The 15,014-nt window shown below is 34.7% G+C and overlaps 2 protein-coding genes across 3 annotated transcripts; both read right to left on the reverse strand.

Moving 5' to 3' along the window:
• Positions 1-425: 425 nt before the first annotated feature.
• Positions 426-9,474, reverse strand: LOC123538333 (innexin unc-9-like). 2 transcript variants are annotated; one of them, XR_006683684.2, is made up of 7 exons: positions 8,996-9,474; positions 7,004-7,277; positions 6,083-6,612; positions 5,707-5,818; positions 5,026-5,165; positions 1,635-2,314; positions 426-1,072 (listed from the first exon to the last, which is right to left on the reverse strand). XR_006683684.2 is itself a non-coding variant. In XM_045322353.2 (6 exons), exons 1-6 carry the CDS (start codon positions 9,004-9,006, stop codon positions 2,116-2,118), a joined length of 1,266 nt encoding a protein of 421 aa, XP_045178288.2. In that variant the 5' UTR covers positions 9,007-9,474; the 3' UTR covers positions 426-2,115. The 2 variants fall into 2 exon arrangements, 1 of the variants encoding a protein (XP_045178288.2); XM_045322353.2 differs by having other exon boundaries at positions 426-2,314.
• A 138-nt stretch (positions 9,475-9,612) lies between these two features.
• Positions 9,613-14,858, reverse strand: LOC123538334 (innexin unc-9-like). Its single transcript, XM_045322354.2, has 6 exons — positions 14,620-14,858; positions 13,999-14,281; positions 12,333-12,862; positions 11,895-12,006; positions 10,830-10,954; positions 9,613-10,318 (listed from the first exon to the last, which is right to left on the reverse strand). Coding segments are annotated over exons 1-6 (1,245 nt in total). The 5' UTR covers positions 14,622-14,858; the 3' UTR covers positions 9,613-10,125.
• Between the last annotated feature and the right edge of the window lie 156 nt (positions 14,859-15,014).

Consider the following 15,014-nt stretch of genomic DNA (forward strand, 5'->3'; position numbering starts at 1 on the left):
ACTGCTTCTATCTTTTAGCCAAATGATTGCCACCCTTGTACACGTATAGTAGTGATGTCACTATTCAATGTGTACACAGGTGATTCAGACGATAGTATATAAATACCATATGGCAGCGTGTGTGACATTGATATTGTCAACTCGAGGGCAGAATGTCACCCGAGGCGAAAGCAGAGTGGTGACATTCTGTTCCGAGTGTTGACAATATCAATGTCACACACGCTGCCATATGGTATTTATTTTATTATACCGAACAAAACTAAACACATAAAAAAAAGTTTTTAAAATGTTCTTGATTCATTTAATTCAATACTTTCATCTTTAGCGCGGTAATCAGTTGTGTACACATTGAATAGCGACGTCATTACAATATGATATTGTGTACAAGGGAGGCAATCATGTGGCTAAAAACTGAAGCAGTTATTTGCCCTTATATGACATTCAAAATATCAGCGCTGTCACATGACCTGACAGTCACTTTCGCTTGGTCACGTGTCAAAAAGGTTGAAAAGGTTTCTGATAGTCAAAATATCTCCTTTTCGGGTAATGGGAGTTTACTATTGTAGACAAAAGTGAGGTATAATAATATCATTTATGTAGGCCTACTTACTTTTATGTACTTACTTTTGTTCGGTATAATTAAATAAATATCATATGGCAGCGTGTGTGACATTGATATTATCAACCCTCGAAACAGAATGTCACCACTCGGCTTTCGCCTCCGGTGACATTCTGCCCTCGCGTTGACAATATCAATGTCACACACGCTGCCATATGATATTTATATAGTGACATCACGCAACCAGTATTTGTAACTTCCTATTTAACGTCTCACGCGCAGTGTATGCACTGAGTGAACTTTGTAAGAGTGCATGATCACTTGCTAATTTAAGTTTAATACGTGCTTAAAAGAACTAAAAGGCCTTGTACTTTCGTTATTTAAACATTTTAAATTCTCCAGAATGTACAGGTGAGTCAACTAAATCTCAAGTTTGTTTCCTGAGACTAAATTGACGAATTCTTTACAACGTCTTATCCGCTTCGCTTAATGTTACGGTGCTAGAAAAACATCCTACTAGTAACTAAATAACTCACTTATCTGTATGTTATTCCGTGTTACAGTAAGTAAGCATTTATTTAGCAAATATGGTATTGATGTGATTTGAGATTCGAAACGGAAATGACGTCATAAATATTTTACGTTATATGAAGATACCATTGAAACGATTGTATGTTCCATTATCAAAATGACATAAATACAATAACAATACATGATTTGCTGACTTGATTTGAGATTGTTAGAGACAGCGTTAAAGACAACGTCACAAAACCGACGCCGTGAGATATACCGGCATAAAAGAAATGACGTTACAAAGCATTCAATTATATGACATCAAGGATATGACGTAATGTTAGGTTTACTTGGTATATTGACGTTACAGAAAAAATATCATAGTACATTCCGCCATTAAACTGCTATTTTGCCGTGGGGTGGGGATGTTTAACAGGAGAATGAGCTGTGTTAACAGAGAGATTCTCGCACACACGCGCTGTTAACACGCCTTACATATGCGTGTTCTGTGACCAAATAACGGAAAATGCAAAAGGAAATGACGCCAACGTGACCTAACAACGATGAAATTGCCGTTCATTTCATAAACTTTAAATGAAGTTGATGTACAATATTTTCATTTGTTAGCTCTTTACACGTTTTGTGCTTGAATAGCTTTAACATATGTTCGTTTTGGGTTATAACATCTGCAGAATCCCTCCGGGGATACGTTGTTATTCTTACCCCATCGGTCTTGGAAACAACCAATCCCCCGGGATTCTACAGATGTTATAACATAAGAAAACATCATTACTACATAACCGTAATATGACGTCACTAGAAAGAACGTCGTTAAGGGATGTAAAGACGCCATACAATGACGTAACGACAATTGTGCATAGTATGCCGACATCTAAACTCGTTGATGTAATATGTTCTCAATGAAATTGCTCATTTAGATGTGATATTGACTAGAATATCTTGAGTTCAAGTTAATAATATTCCGCGACACGTGACAGTTTTCAACCAATCGAAGACAAGCACTCATATGTTAACATGTAACATCATTGATCGTCAGTTTCTTGATCAATATACGGCATATCCGGGTACTCATCCACTTCCTCTTGTTTCTCCTGTGATTTTCTTCTCAGTTCTCTGTCTTTCTGTTCCTTGAACATTTCCCAGAGCTGTTCAATAAGATCAGCGACTATAACATCGGAGGAGTTCAGGGCAAGTATTCTAAGCACAAAACACCCGTCATCTCTGAAGAACAAGATGAAAATTACTTATTGCAGGTATTGCACGTGTGAAAACATCGGTAAATACCGTATTAGATCGTATAATTCCGTAAACGGCAAACACGGTGAACACCGTGAAACTTCGATTGTCTCAGTGCAACAGAATCTGGTGGTGACGTTAGAGAAGAAGGTATTTCGTGTGTTTTATAGTCTTATGAGGACATGAAGTGTCAAGATTAAGAGCAAAATTGGGGCTCGTTTTAAAATCATTTAGCGAAACATTCAGCGCTATTCAAATAGCTTACGGTTTTACTAACTTAATTGCAATGCTGCAATTTAATCAACAAAATTAGAATGTGTCGTCTGCTTTAAATCGAAGGTTGTTTCCTTTTATTGCACAAGAATAAAAAACAGTTGTATCTGCATACAATCATGCTTTTGCAATAAAATAAGTGATAAAATGCATTCATATAGAATGAAATATAGCCTTTCATTGAATCGTAACAGGAGATTGCTGTTTTAATGTATATAAAACAAACTGACGCAAATCGTAAAATTTAGATAAAGATACGGATACATATTTTCTTAATGTATGGTTGCCGAAAAGGTTGAATAAAATAAGAAAGGCATTTTCATAACAACAACAACGACGACAACGACGACCACAACAACAACAACAACAACAACAATAACTGATCAAACTTATCAAACAGGTAATGAACACACGTAGGACTTCAATAATATTCATAAGTGTCAAAATTCAGAACATCGATATTTTAATCAAATATTTAGACGGACACATTCATAAAACACTTGATAAATGAATTCTGCTGTTTAAAACAGCTTGCATTACTGTCTTACCAAGCATTAAATGAACGTTTTTTCAGCAGACGCCTCTTATTATATATCAAGAGTTACTGTGTAAGTACACGCACCCGTAAAAGTATTGAAATCTGAACCTTTCTATTATGAAAGATGTTCAAATTTCATGCTTATCCATGGGTGAGTGCTTGCGAAATTTAAATTGTTATTTCAATAAGCCCTAGGATGTCAACATTCACAACATTGTTTATATTGCAACAGAATTAAGACGCTCACTTTAACAAAACGCTTGGATAAGACATTTCTAAAGTTCAAATTTACCACTGGACGTTTGTCAGTTATCAATTTGCACAAGGAGACTGTCCATTTGTTTTCTTTTTATTATTTTACTGTCGCTTTTTCAGATGTCCTTAACTGGATACCATACGTAAATGTTTAAATATAAGTTTGATATATCATTAAAGTTCTCCTACAAAATAATATAAGTTTATATTAAAACGACTTCTAAGAAAAACCTGGTGAATGTCGTAATATTCATTTAAATGTAATGTGTGTGTGTTTTTCAATGACAACTGATGGCTTGCCGTAAAATTTGGGACTTGAAACTGTAACAGCTTTAAGGCATAGATCTTGGACGTAACAGAAAGGATTTCTGCTCCAAAAAAAAAAACAGTTTGGGATCTTGCTAAAGTTGGCGGCCTAGCGGCCTGGCGGTCTAGCGGCCCGGTACACTGGTGTATTTATTTTGAAATAAACATTTAGAATATACGATAAATATAAGAACACTGGGAATACAAACGTTAGAACTCATTATAGCACTAAAAGAAATGTTGCTTAGCTTTGAAAATTTGCAACGCAGCTTATTAGAAAAAATATTAAGAAGCAGCCAAGTGTTTGGTTAACTTATGCTCAATGAATTACATAAAACACTTTTTTAAATTATTCTGAAAGTTTCCACGAGTCTGCCAGACCGCCAACTTCAGGCCGCTAGGCTGCCGACTTCTGGCCACCAGGCAGCCAACTTTAGGTCGCCATGCCGCTAGGCCGTTAACTTCAGCAAGTTCAGTTTGGGGCTGATTACTATCAAAGTATCGTTTCAATAGACTGTCTTTGCATATTGAAAAGTCTGTCAGTCTACCTTATAACTGAAACTTATTAGCCCCTAATTGTGCCACTGAAGACTAAAATACTTCGGCCCATTGCCAAGATGTAGGCCTTTATAAGAAGAAGCTGCTTAGCAGTGGTCCAGTGGTAATACTGTCAGACTATGAAACCAGGGGTTGTGAGTTCGAGCCCTCCGCTCCTCCAACTAAAAAGTACCTAACATTGGGATAAGTGTCCCGTTTATTGATTTATGGGTTCTTTACACCTGGCACGTTAAAGACCCAGGGAAGCTTCTGGAATTGTATCTTGCACTATCCTCCCACTAACATTTATAAAAGTCTTCTGGAGGAGTTTGTGTTCACGGTGGCGACTATAAATAAGCTTACAAAAAAAAAAAAAAAAAAAAAAAAGATGGCTGGCATCAATGGTTTGTCCGTATGTAAGAAGAACTTGTTTTATTTATTTGATATGTGCATCAATATTTACATTATATTACGGCTGCTAGTGAGCATAACCAATTCGTTCGTGGATTTTGTATCAATACAGGCTTAATTTTCGCAAGTAGCTGACAACTTTTCCATATGAACCAAAGGTAGATCAAAAATGACTTTAGATACATTGTCTGGCATTGCTATTTTGGTACATTACTGTGAGAATTGTGTCACCAAACAAAAAAAAAAGCGTTTATTTTCTAAAAAAAGACTATTTCATATATTCTACAAACGGGCTAACCAAACTAATGGCCGCCTTTTATTGTTCACAATTTAATATACGAGTTTGAGCAAAGTTCCTTTATTATTAAATACATACCTAAGATAATATTCTGCAAATCTCCGACATAGTTTCTTTTCTCCGGCTGTCATCACTTTATCGTCTCCGGTTATAGACAACTTCAGGTACTTTCTGATGAACATATAATTGTTTTTCCTCATCACAAGCAGCAGGAACCACTGCAACCAATTATTAAAAAAAAATGCTGCAGTTAAATAACCAAAGAATTATGAATACCGTATGTAAACATATTTTTGCTTTACGACTTGAAACATGGGGGAAAGAATTGCCAAAACCAATAAAGAATGAAATGAAAATAAGACTTCAATGTGATGAATATGAATAGATGAAATTCTAGAAATACTTTGCCAAAATATGTAATACCAAACAAATACAAAAGGTATCAAGGTATTCATTTGTTTTAACCGTTTCTGCAACATTGTTTGTTTCATGAAACACGATTTCATTGACCTTTAACCTGCTGGCGGCAAGTGATTCCGCCTTTGCGACCAGTGCAGACCAAGATCAGCCTGCACATCCGTGCAGTCTGATCATGGTCTGCATGATTCGCTATTCAGTCAGTAAATTTTTAGTGAACACCCCTTTGCATAATTAATGGTACTGCCCAAATTGAATGATGGACCAGTCCATTTTAGAAACTTAGCAGGGTAAGGGTTAAAGGTGAGCGAGCACTGTCAAACAAATCAAGGAATGTCGTACCCTAAAGAGGTTAATACATGACAAGACGGCGATAAAGAAATACCAGAACCAGAGAAAGATGAAGACCTTCTCGTTGAAGAGATTGATGGGAAGCACACACTGGACAGTGAACCTGTAAAAAAGAACATGACTTTACATCTATATAAAACGCATATGTGCAATGCTTTAGAGTATTTGTACATTTGTATTATAAAATAATGCAAAATTTATGTGTCTATATTCATAAATGGTGATATTCATAAAGATGCTAGCTATAGTATAGAACATCAGCAAGATGGTCAAAATGTGGCGACTAATACACGTTTGTACATTTACAATGTATATCTGTTGCAAAATTAACATTCTGAAAAATGTTAAACTACAAATATGAGCACACCTTTGGATATTTTGCAATTGGCGAATTCTGAAGTCACATAATGTTACTCGAGGGAATCGTGGACTTTCCCGCCAATTCTCCGATTCTGTAATACCGTCTAGGACATTATATCCAAGCGAGTTATAGTCCATTCCAAGAAATCCATTTAGGAGATAAAATTGTCCTATTACATTTGCTACATACATTGCTTTGATATTAAAATATAAAGCTGTTAGATACTTTCCTTCTCTTTTATTACATACAAAACAAAGTACACGAGAAACCCGTGATTTTGCACGTGTCACAAAGTTATGCTGATAATAATGATGCGACCGGAACCACATATTAAGGAAAATTGCCATATGTTTTATATGCTCATTCCTTTCGTCTTTGGATGACAACATGGTCTTTTCAGCGATGGAAACCATCTTGATAAGGTTGAGGCCAGTGTGGGTGTTCATCATCTTCCAGAGTAGGTTGGGAAACTTGAACATGAAAGCCATGAAGGTAAGGATAAGTGGAACCCACTGGTAGTAGGTAAGCTCAGCATTCTGAAACAGACCATAGGGAAAATTAATGTTTTTTGTACAGAGTTGTCGTTCTTTAATTTTCGCGGAAGAATAAAACTGAAAAGAAAACAATAATAGATACGAGTCGTTTAACAGTTTCGAGAAGCAAATTTGAATACAGTAGGAGCAGGAGAGTATTAGTGTGAAGTTCATGTGACAAATCAAAGTACAGAAAGTACGTCATAGATAAAGCATACAAAGGAATGAACTGCACCAACTGGACATGTGTACAAAAGCATAAAAGGGAAGAAGCGTGAATAAAGAAAATGTATATCTAAAATCTCCAGTACAAGTTTGGGAAGGGATGCGCAAGGCATAGACTTTTGTTTGATAATGCTGTCACGGTAGAGTAAGCATTAAAACAGGTGCTTACCGATCGGACATTGACGTCAGTCGGTATAGTATCACTAATTGGGACAAAATATGTGTTCTTTATCCAGCAGTACCACTTTGTGTACGCTTCATACGAGCTTGTAAACTCCGCCGGGACCCAGCAGAAGATTGGGTCCCCTACAAATTGGTTAGTTGTGATCACTGTTGCGAGGATGATCAGTATTGTCACGGTGTACACGTGGTTCATTTTGTCGACCCAATCATCCGTGGTACTACTTAGTAACTTTTTGAAGGTAACAAGACCTGTTACCGCGCTAAAATAAAAAAGAAAATCAGTTAAATTAATTAAGTTCTAGTAAAAGGAACTTTTAACACTATAAAAGTCTAAAGAAAAGATCAAGATTTATTACAAATTGGTAAGCTGAAATACACTGTATTTTCTTTCATTCTATCTTACTGTCTCAATCCAGTTTAAAAAATGTCACACAAATGACTGAAGTGAAGAATGCAAAACCTAACGAATTTCATTATACCACAGGAGAATCATTAGAAAAACGAAATAATGTCTTCATCAGTATGTTGGAAACAAATCTAAATTTGATTTGCTATTTAACCATGTGTTAAGTGAAAAACCAGTATTTACAACTCTGTATCCTTATAGATGAAATTTACTTGTTATATAACACAATTACTTTTATGTGTACTTAGTTAGTTTTAACAGTAAAATAAAATGGAGAGAGGTCTGTGCAGAATTTGATATTGTTGAAGTCCTAAAGTTATTAACAACATATAAAAGTTTGTCTAAATTTCAGAGACATTTGATTAATGTATACTGTAAGAAAGAGGAAAGATAATGCTAAAACATTGAGGGGATGTTAAAAGTCTTCTGTTCTGCATGTCTTCCTTTTCGCGAATAAGGATGGTTAACGAACATATCGAAAAAGCCTACCACGAAAATTTCTGATTTAAAGTACATTGTATTTTGTTAATACAGCGCTGTTGCACCTCAAAATGGTAGCAACGCAATTTGGCCGAGTTTTGGTATTCACTACCAAAATGAGTTACACTCAACGCAAATTGGTAGTTTACAAAAATGTAGTACCAAAATGCGTTGGATATATACACATCCAACGCAAAACGGTATTAATGATAATCTCATGATTTATAAAGAGAATATTTTGTGACGAATGAACAATATTATTTCAAAGAGAGTCATGATGGAACTTATTCGCTCATCCTTGACCTTTTGACGTTGTAGTGAACAATTGTGCCAAGTTCCTTCAATATCTCTCGATGTATGTCAAAGTCGTACGTCGAAGCATTATTATTTTTAAAAGTTTTCAGTGCCATTTGACATTCCTCGTCAGTGCGGCCTTTGACATTCCTCCACTCTTCAATCAATAGACTGTAAAACGCAAGACACAAGTCAAACCGAAAAAAACAAAAAACATTTAAAGACCACTCTTGGAAACTTGGGTAGAGTGGTATGAAACCGCATGTAGTTCTTTCTAACAGAACGAACAATTTATACACCAATTGTTTCGTTCTTCTGCACTACACAAAGGCATATGCATAGATTCTAATAGGTTTGAAACTTAGCGTCGAAATAGCGCTTACCATTGCCGACGAGGTCATGAGCATTTTAATTTTTACCGTTTACAGGTACCACATACAAACAGATTTTGTATTTTATTGGTTCTCATTTGTCTGCAGTGCGTTTGAATATCTGTCCATTTCCGAACGTCCAAAGCGTTTTATCCTCAAACATTTTTAAAACGTTTAATAGATAGCCCCAGACACGCCCATTAAGATATTAAACAAGAAACAGAAACTCACAGTTGTCAAAATGATATATTGCATTACTTTTGCATAATTAAATAATTACATTTTGGTGACTTCTGTTTCCTGGATGTATGCATTTTGCTTGTTGTTTCGTATTAATACAAACAGGAGCATTTCAATGAACATTCTGAATTAATTAGTCATAAAATATGAACTAACAATCAACAATAGATGTATATTTTATACTTACATTATTGTCATTGTTGGTTTTTGTCTATAGTCTCTTTCACTGTTTTCGAAAAGTAAAAATATTATTTAGTAAAGTCCTTTTCATTTTTTGAAACAATAGCGAATATTTGTTGGTAGGTTAAATCACATTTTTGATACATCTACCAGTATCTATTTCACAGTTGTAATAAAACACATTCTGTCACATAAAGTATCAATTTAACTCATACAAAATATGTTAGACTTTCCTCAACTGAGTTCAAAAACACGCGAATAATCAAAAATAAGAGAAGTGCTTGACACAGCAAAATATCAGACGAGTTAACAGTACCATAATTAGCACCTAGAGATTCCTAAATAGTTAAACCCCTGATATTTCTTAATAAATGCATTGTTTTTATTAAACAAAAAGACAATATAAGTCTGATAAATGTCAAAAAAGAGCTTAGATCCAATACGCAGATTAATCACAAAGTATCCCAGAGTTAAATGCCTATAGAAAATGACTCCAGAGAACATGAAATGCACGAACAGAAGCATCCAGTAGCAATATGCACAAGTTAACAAATACATTTCAATATCAAATCAAATATTTTCTGAATTTTGATTAACATCTTCCAAAAATAAACAATACGAATAAATACATTTATATTTATTTGCTCTGATAATAATCATTTTATATACACTAATTGTATGACATTTTATTGTTTATGCGTTGGTTATCAAGATTGGATGCTTGACAGAGGATTAGAGAATCAAATATATTTTCGATTAGTATCTTCAAAAGGTTGTGATTTGCTATGTTTATCATTTATGTGCATACCTCTAAACCTTATAATGATAACTCAAACTATTGTGTTACAAATGAGGTAATGCGATACTTATAATATAAATAACGAATGCAATACAAACATGCAGCTCTAACAAGTGTCACGTGACAGTCATGTGCATAAATAAGAAACAGGACAAACTCAACGGCACCATCTACATTATATTCGGTGGCATTTTCATCTTAATCATCTACATAGTTTTCATCAATATCAACTTCAATTCTATCAAAATCATCACCGTCAATCAACAACAATCATAGCAAACACTTTCCCGCACCTATTAATGAAATATACAACTGCTCAATGTTTCATAAAGTTTATTTCAATTTTCATAATTTTCTTTTTCCATAAATGAGCCTTCATCAGTGTCCTCATGCATGCTCGGATCCTTTTCGTCTTTTTTCGTACGTTTTACTTTTTGCTTGTAACGGTCAAACATACAGTCTAAGAGGTCTGCAGTAACTAAATCTGTTGTATTGAGCGCGACCATCCTAGCAACAAAACAACCATCATCTCTGAAGAAAGAGGAAACACGTGAGTAGAATTAAAATATTATTGTCAAACATGAAAGTATATATGAGCCGTGCCGTAGGAAAACCAACATAGTGGTTTTGCGACCAGTCTGGTCAGGATCCATGCTGTTCGCTAACAGTTTCTCCAATCCCAATAGGCTTTAAAAGCGAACAGCATGGATCCTGACCAGATTGCGCGGATGCACGGCTCATATACTAAATTTGATAGATTAACCTCACATCATACTGAAATGGTGTCCTGTGATATTAACCGCAGTGACTAGAATACAGTAAATTGAAGTAATTCTTCATACTACATGTTCAATTTGCTCTTCAATGTAAGGGACTTTTTGTTGTTAGAAACCTTAGCATTCATCTTGTCCCTAAGTGATATCTGATTCTTAACAGTACTATTTTTTATTTTCAGAGACAGAACGCAACAGTATTTAAAGTACAAACAGCTCTTGTACTTTCGTTCGAATCATGACTGTTGAATTGACACTATGACAAACACCTTAGATAGTTTTCCGCAAATTGCTTGCAAATCTGTTTGTCTTCTGGTCCCAGCTTCCCGGTCAATTTCAGATACTTTTTCACATACATATAGTTGTTCCTCTTCAACACTATCAAATAAATCCACTGAAAACAAAAAACAAAACAAGTTCTATACGAATTAACACGATTAAAAGAAGGAAACAGCGCCACTATAACTTCGAAAGCAGAGCTGGGAAGAAAAGACATACATAACTTAAGAAGCTCTTTGAAGAAAATGTAAAAGCAAGAACAGAAGAAAGTTTAAAGAAGAAAGCTTGAAATTGCTTTAGTACTTTCTCTACGGTACAACTCTATGAAGATTGTGTAAACACTGGTAGGACATGATAAGAGACGAAGAAAGCTCAAAGGAGTTTAAAAGAAACTTGAAATTGCATTATTTCATTTTTGCGAGAATTACAAACTTAAGAAACTCGGTGTGAAGAAGTTAAAAGAACTAGGAAGACAGTAAAAGAAAAGGAGAAAAGCTTACAGAAGAAAACTTGTAATTGTCATTACTTTTTTTCAATAGTTTGTATGAAATATTCTATAACAGAGTATAACGATCAAGAATCGCCATAAACTGTTTATATCTTCACAGCCTTCTTAGCGTTTTAGAATTAAATAAACAAAATCAAAAATATAAGGCACATTCAACCGAATTACTAGCCTACAGTTTTATCATTTTTCAAAATGCACCAGATACCATTATCAGGTACATTGATTATTTAATACCATACTTAATCCAAAGGTAAACTGACGGGAAAAGATATACCCCCAAATAGGAGAATCTTAAGACGTCCAGTTTTAAGGTATTTGATCGGAAAATTATGTATTCTCCGTATGCAATTTCGACATTCGGAATGCCATATAGGCGTTAAACTATATCTACGACCGACGAATGCAAATTGTCTAACGATAGTACGTTGTCATACTGAAATAATCGAGTATCAATACGGGCACAATGCCTTAAAATGGAAAGATGAAGTTGTTCAGATGTTGAGATAAGAAAGTCGCAATGGAAAGTCAAATGTGCTGGTAATCTTACCTTGACAATACTGTAAGCAGCCACGACGGCCATAAGCAACAGCCAGAACCAAACGATGATGAAGATTTTCTCGTTGAAGAGGTTGATCGGAAGGACACACTGGACTGTATAGCTAAAGAATAAGTATAAAAAATAGCTATGAGTAAGGGAAATACATGTTGATATAAAGCATATTATATTTCATGTCGATTTTAATTCTATAGTTCTATGACGTGTGTAACATTTGTGATTTGTTCTATTTCAACATTTAGTGACCACATGTTTTGCATACTCTGTCTATTATTTGTTCTTGAAATTGGCAATAAGAGGGCGATCAGAGTTTTCGTTGAAAGACAGAACATAAAACATTGAAACTTTTGTATCAGTAAGCATTCGATACATTATTAAGGATTGGTTAATAAGAAATAAGTGCAAAGTGTTTAACAAACAATTTCTTACTCTTTGATATTCTGCAAAAGCCTTATCTTGAAATCACACAGTGTCACTTTTGGAAATCTAGGATTGACTTTCATATCTTCGCCAGTTTCCATCATATGAATCCAATGGAAACCGTAGTTGTTATAGTCAGTGGCCATGAATGCACTAAGCATGAAAAACTGTCCCACAATGTTAGCGAAGTACAAAACCTTGATACATATGTACAACGCTGTGAGATATGTGCCTTCCCTCTTATTACAGAGGAAGAAACAGATGCGAGTGAGTTTGGATCTGAAGCGGACAATGCAGTTATGTTCATATTGCTGTTCTGTATCAAGCCATTTGTCAAGTGAAAAGCTCAAGTTGTCAATCAGCTCATGCCTGTCTTCACGTGACTTGTAGTGTGCCCAATCAGCGTACTTTACGATGTTCCCTATCTGTATGCCACTGCCTCCATGGATGATTTCCCAGAATACATTGGGAAGTTTGAAGAGAAATACTTGAAAGAGTAGAATGATGGGCACCCATTGGTAGTAAGTGATCTCAGCTTCCTGGTTATTGCATAAAATACAGATGAAATGAGAAAGCATGTATAGATACAGTCGATTCTTCATAGCTTAACCACTGCTGAGAAAAAAGAAGACAGGAGGTACTACCCGAATGAGTAGCCAAGGAAAGGCATATATAGAAACTCAGCTAGTGTTTCTGTCATTTTTCTCAGCAGTGACCTTAATGATAATACGTAATTCAAGAATACTTCAAAAGCGACATACTTACCAGTCAATTGGGTGCGATTTGTTTTTCAATTTGTTTAAACGGCCTAAAGTACTCTCATTTTAGGAGCTGATTTTTGCAAGTTAGAAATTCTAATTGATACAAACAGTGTTTGTACTTGAAAATATCTACATTTTAGTACATGTGAGTATGTGTATATAAAATGTAGGAATCGGCGTATTTCATTAAAAAGGTTCAAATCTAATTAATATCAAGTTTAAAATCGAACTGATTAATTTTCAGAAATCACAAATATAATATTTAAAAGGTCACACACTACACACTGCATCGCTGAGACCAGCACCATAAAAGCAACTGTGGTTGGGATGACGAGGTAAAAAGAGACTAGCTACACAGATAAACGCCAATATATCATATTTCTTCAAAAAGGCGAAATGTATACCATAAAAAGGAAAAAAAATGATAAGATAATAACGGATTTTTGTTTGTTTATGAATGTTTCTCATCAAGAAGTTGGAGAATTTCTATATCTTTAACGACAGCGTAGCGCCATATTAACAAAAGCAGACATAATTTCTAATTGATAAAATTAAAAACAAATAAATTAACAAAATATGATGTGGATTATATTTCACTAATGAACACAGTATTTTATCAAAAATTGATATTTTCTGTACAGTTTAGACCCTTACTGTTTTCGTTGTAGATTTTACCGCGTGACATTACGAGTATCACTTTTCTTCCAAACACTTCAAAACGTTCTGGATCAAATTTATTGTACAAGTACTCAAATGAAAAAGTGGTCGCTCTTTTCATGGAAAACGGCCAAAATTCATGTGTTTTATATAATTAAAACATTTTGTAAAGGACCGAGGCCCATCTTGGGACGGACATATGGACTGAATATCCCATTCATTTTCATTGGACTGAAGGTTTATAACAAACTGCTAACCTGATGCAGCTGAATATCTCGTGGTATATAGTCGTGCTGTGGAATAAAATACGTATTCTTTATCCAACAATAGTTGTGAACATAGTCTTCATACGCCCCGGTGAACTCTGCTGGCGTCCAGCATCTTATCCTGTCTCCAACAAGGTGAGCAGTGCTCACTAATACAGCAAACGCTAGGAGGAGAAACACTGTATACACATGGCTCATTCTGTCTGCCCAGTCGTCACTCCGACCCCGGGTAAGCTTCTTTATGTGTGGGAGTCCTTCCCATGGTCCTACTAACCTATCGTACACAAAAAAAGACTTACCCAATTAAATTTCCTTTCAACACTCTATGCTTTTCAACTACGAGTAAAATGTTTCATCTTTATTCTTATTTTTATGTATATTGTTCAGAATATAAAATGTATGAAAATACCAATGCTGAAAGGTAGGCACTGATATATACCTCTTAATTCGCGGTTATCGTAACAATATTCACATGATCTTCAATAAATATGTTTCTCCAATTTCCGAATAAGATAATTCTATATTACCTTCTAAATGTTTCATGAAACTCAAGTCTCGTTAACATATTATTTCGACTGATTAAACAATTAAAGATATTTAAGATTTACTTACATTTTCTTATGTTGTTATCCTTTCGTTCAGACACAGATGATCAGCTTCAGTATCAGTCTATGGATCAAAATTAATGTCTTATATTTTACAGAAGTTTTTTATTTCAATTTTATTCATCTATACATAAGCTGAAGTCTAAAGTTTTAAAGGAGGTTCCTTTAGTTTCATGTTTGATTCATTTATTGCAGTCTTTTATTTATTTTCCTTTGGCTGTTTTGGTTTGTTTACTTCGGTTCATTGTTTTAGCAAGTGTTAAGTCTTTAACTGGTTTGATAATAGTATAATAGATAATTGTAATTTGGGATTGTTATTGAATTTTGTAATGTATTCGTCATACAGGAGTATTAATACAGGTTATTCAAGATATCTTTATCTAAACATCTGTTTTGTTGACA

The sequence above is a fragment of the Mercenaria mercenaria genome, chromosome 18, assembly GCF_021730395.1.
Source record: "Mercenaria mercenaria strain notata chromosome 18, MADL_Memer_1, whole genome shotgun sequence".
Classification (NCBI taxonomy): Eukaryota; Metazoa; Mollusca; class Bivalvia; order Venerida; family Veneridae; genus Mercenaria; species Mercenaria mercenaria.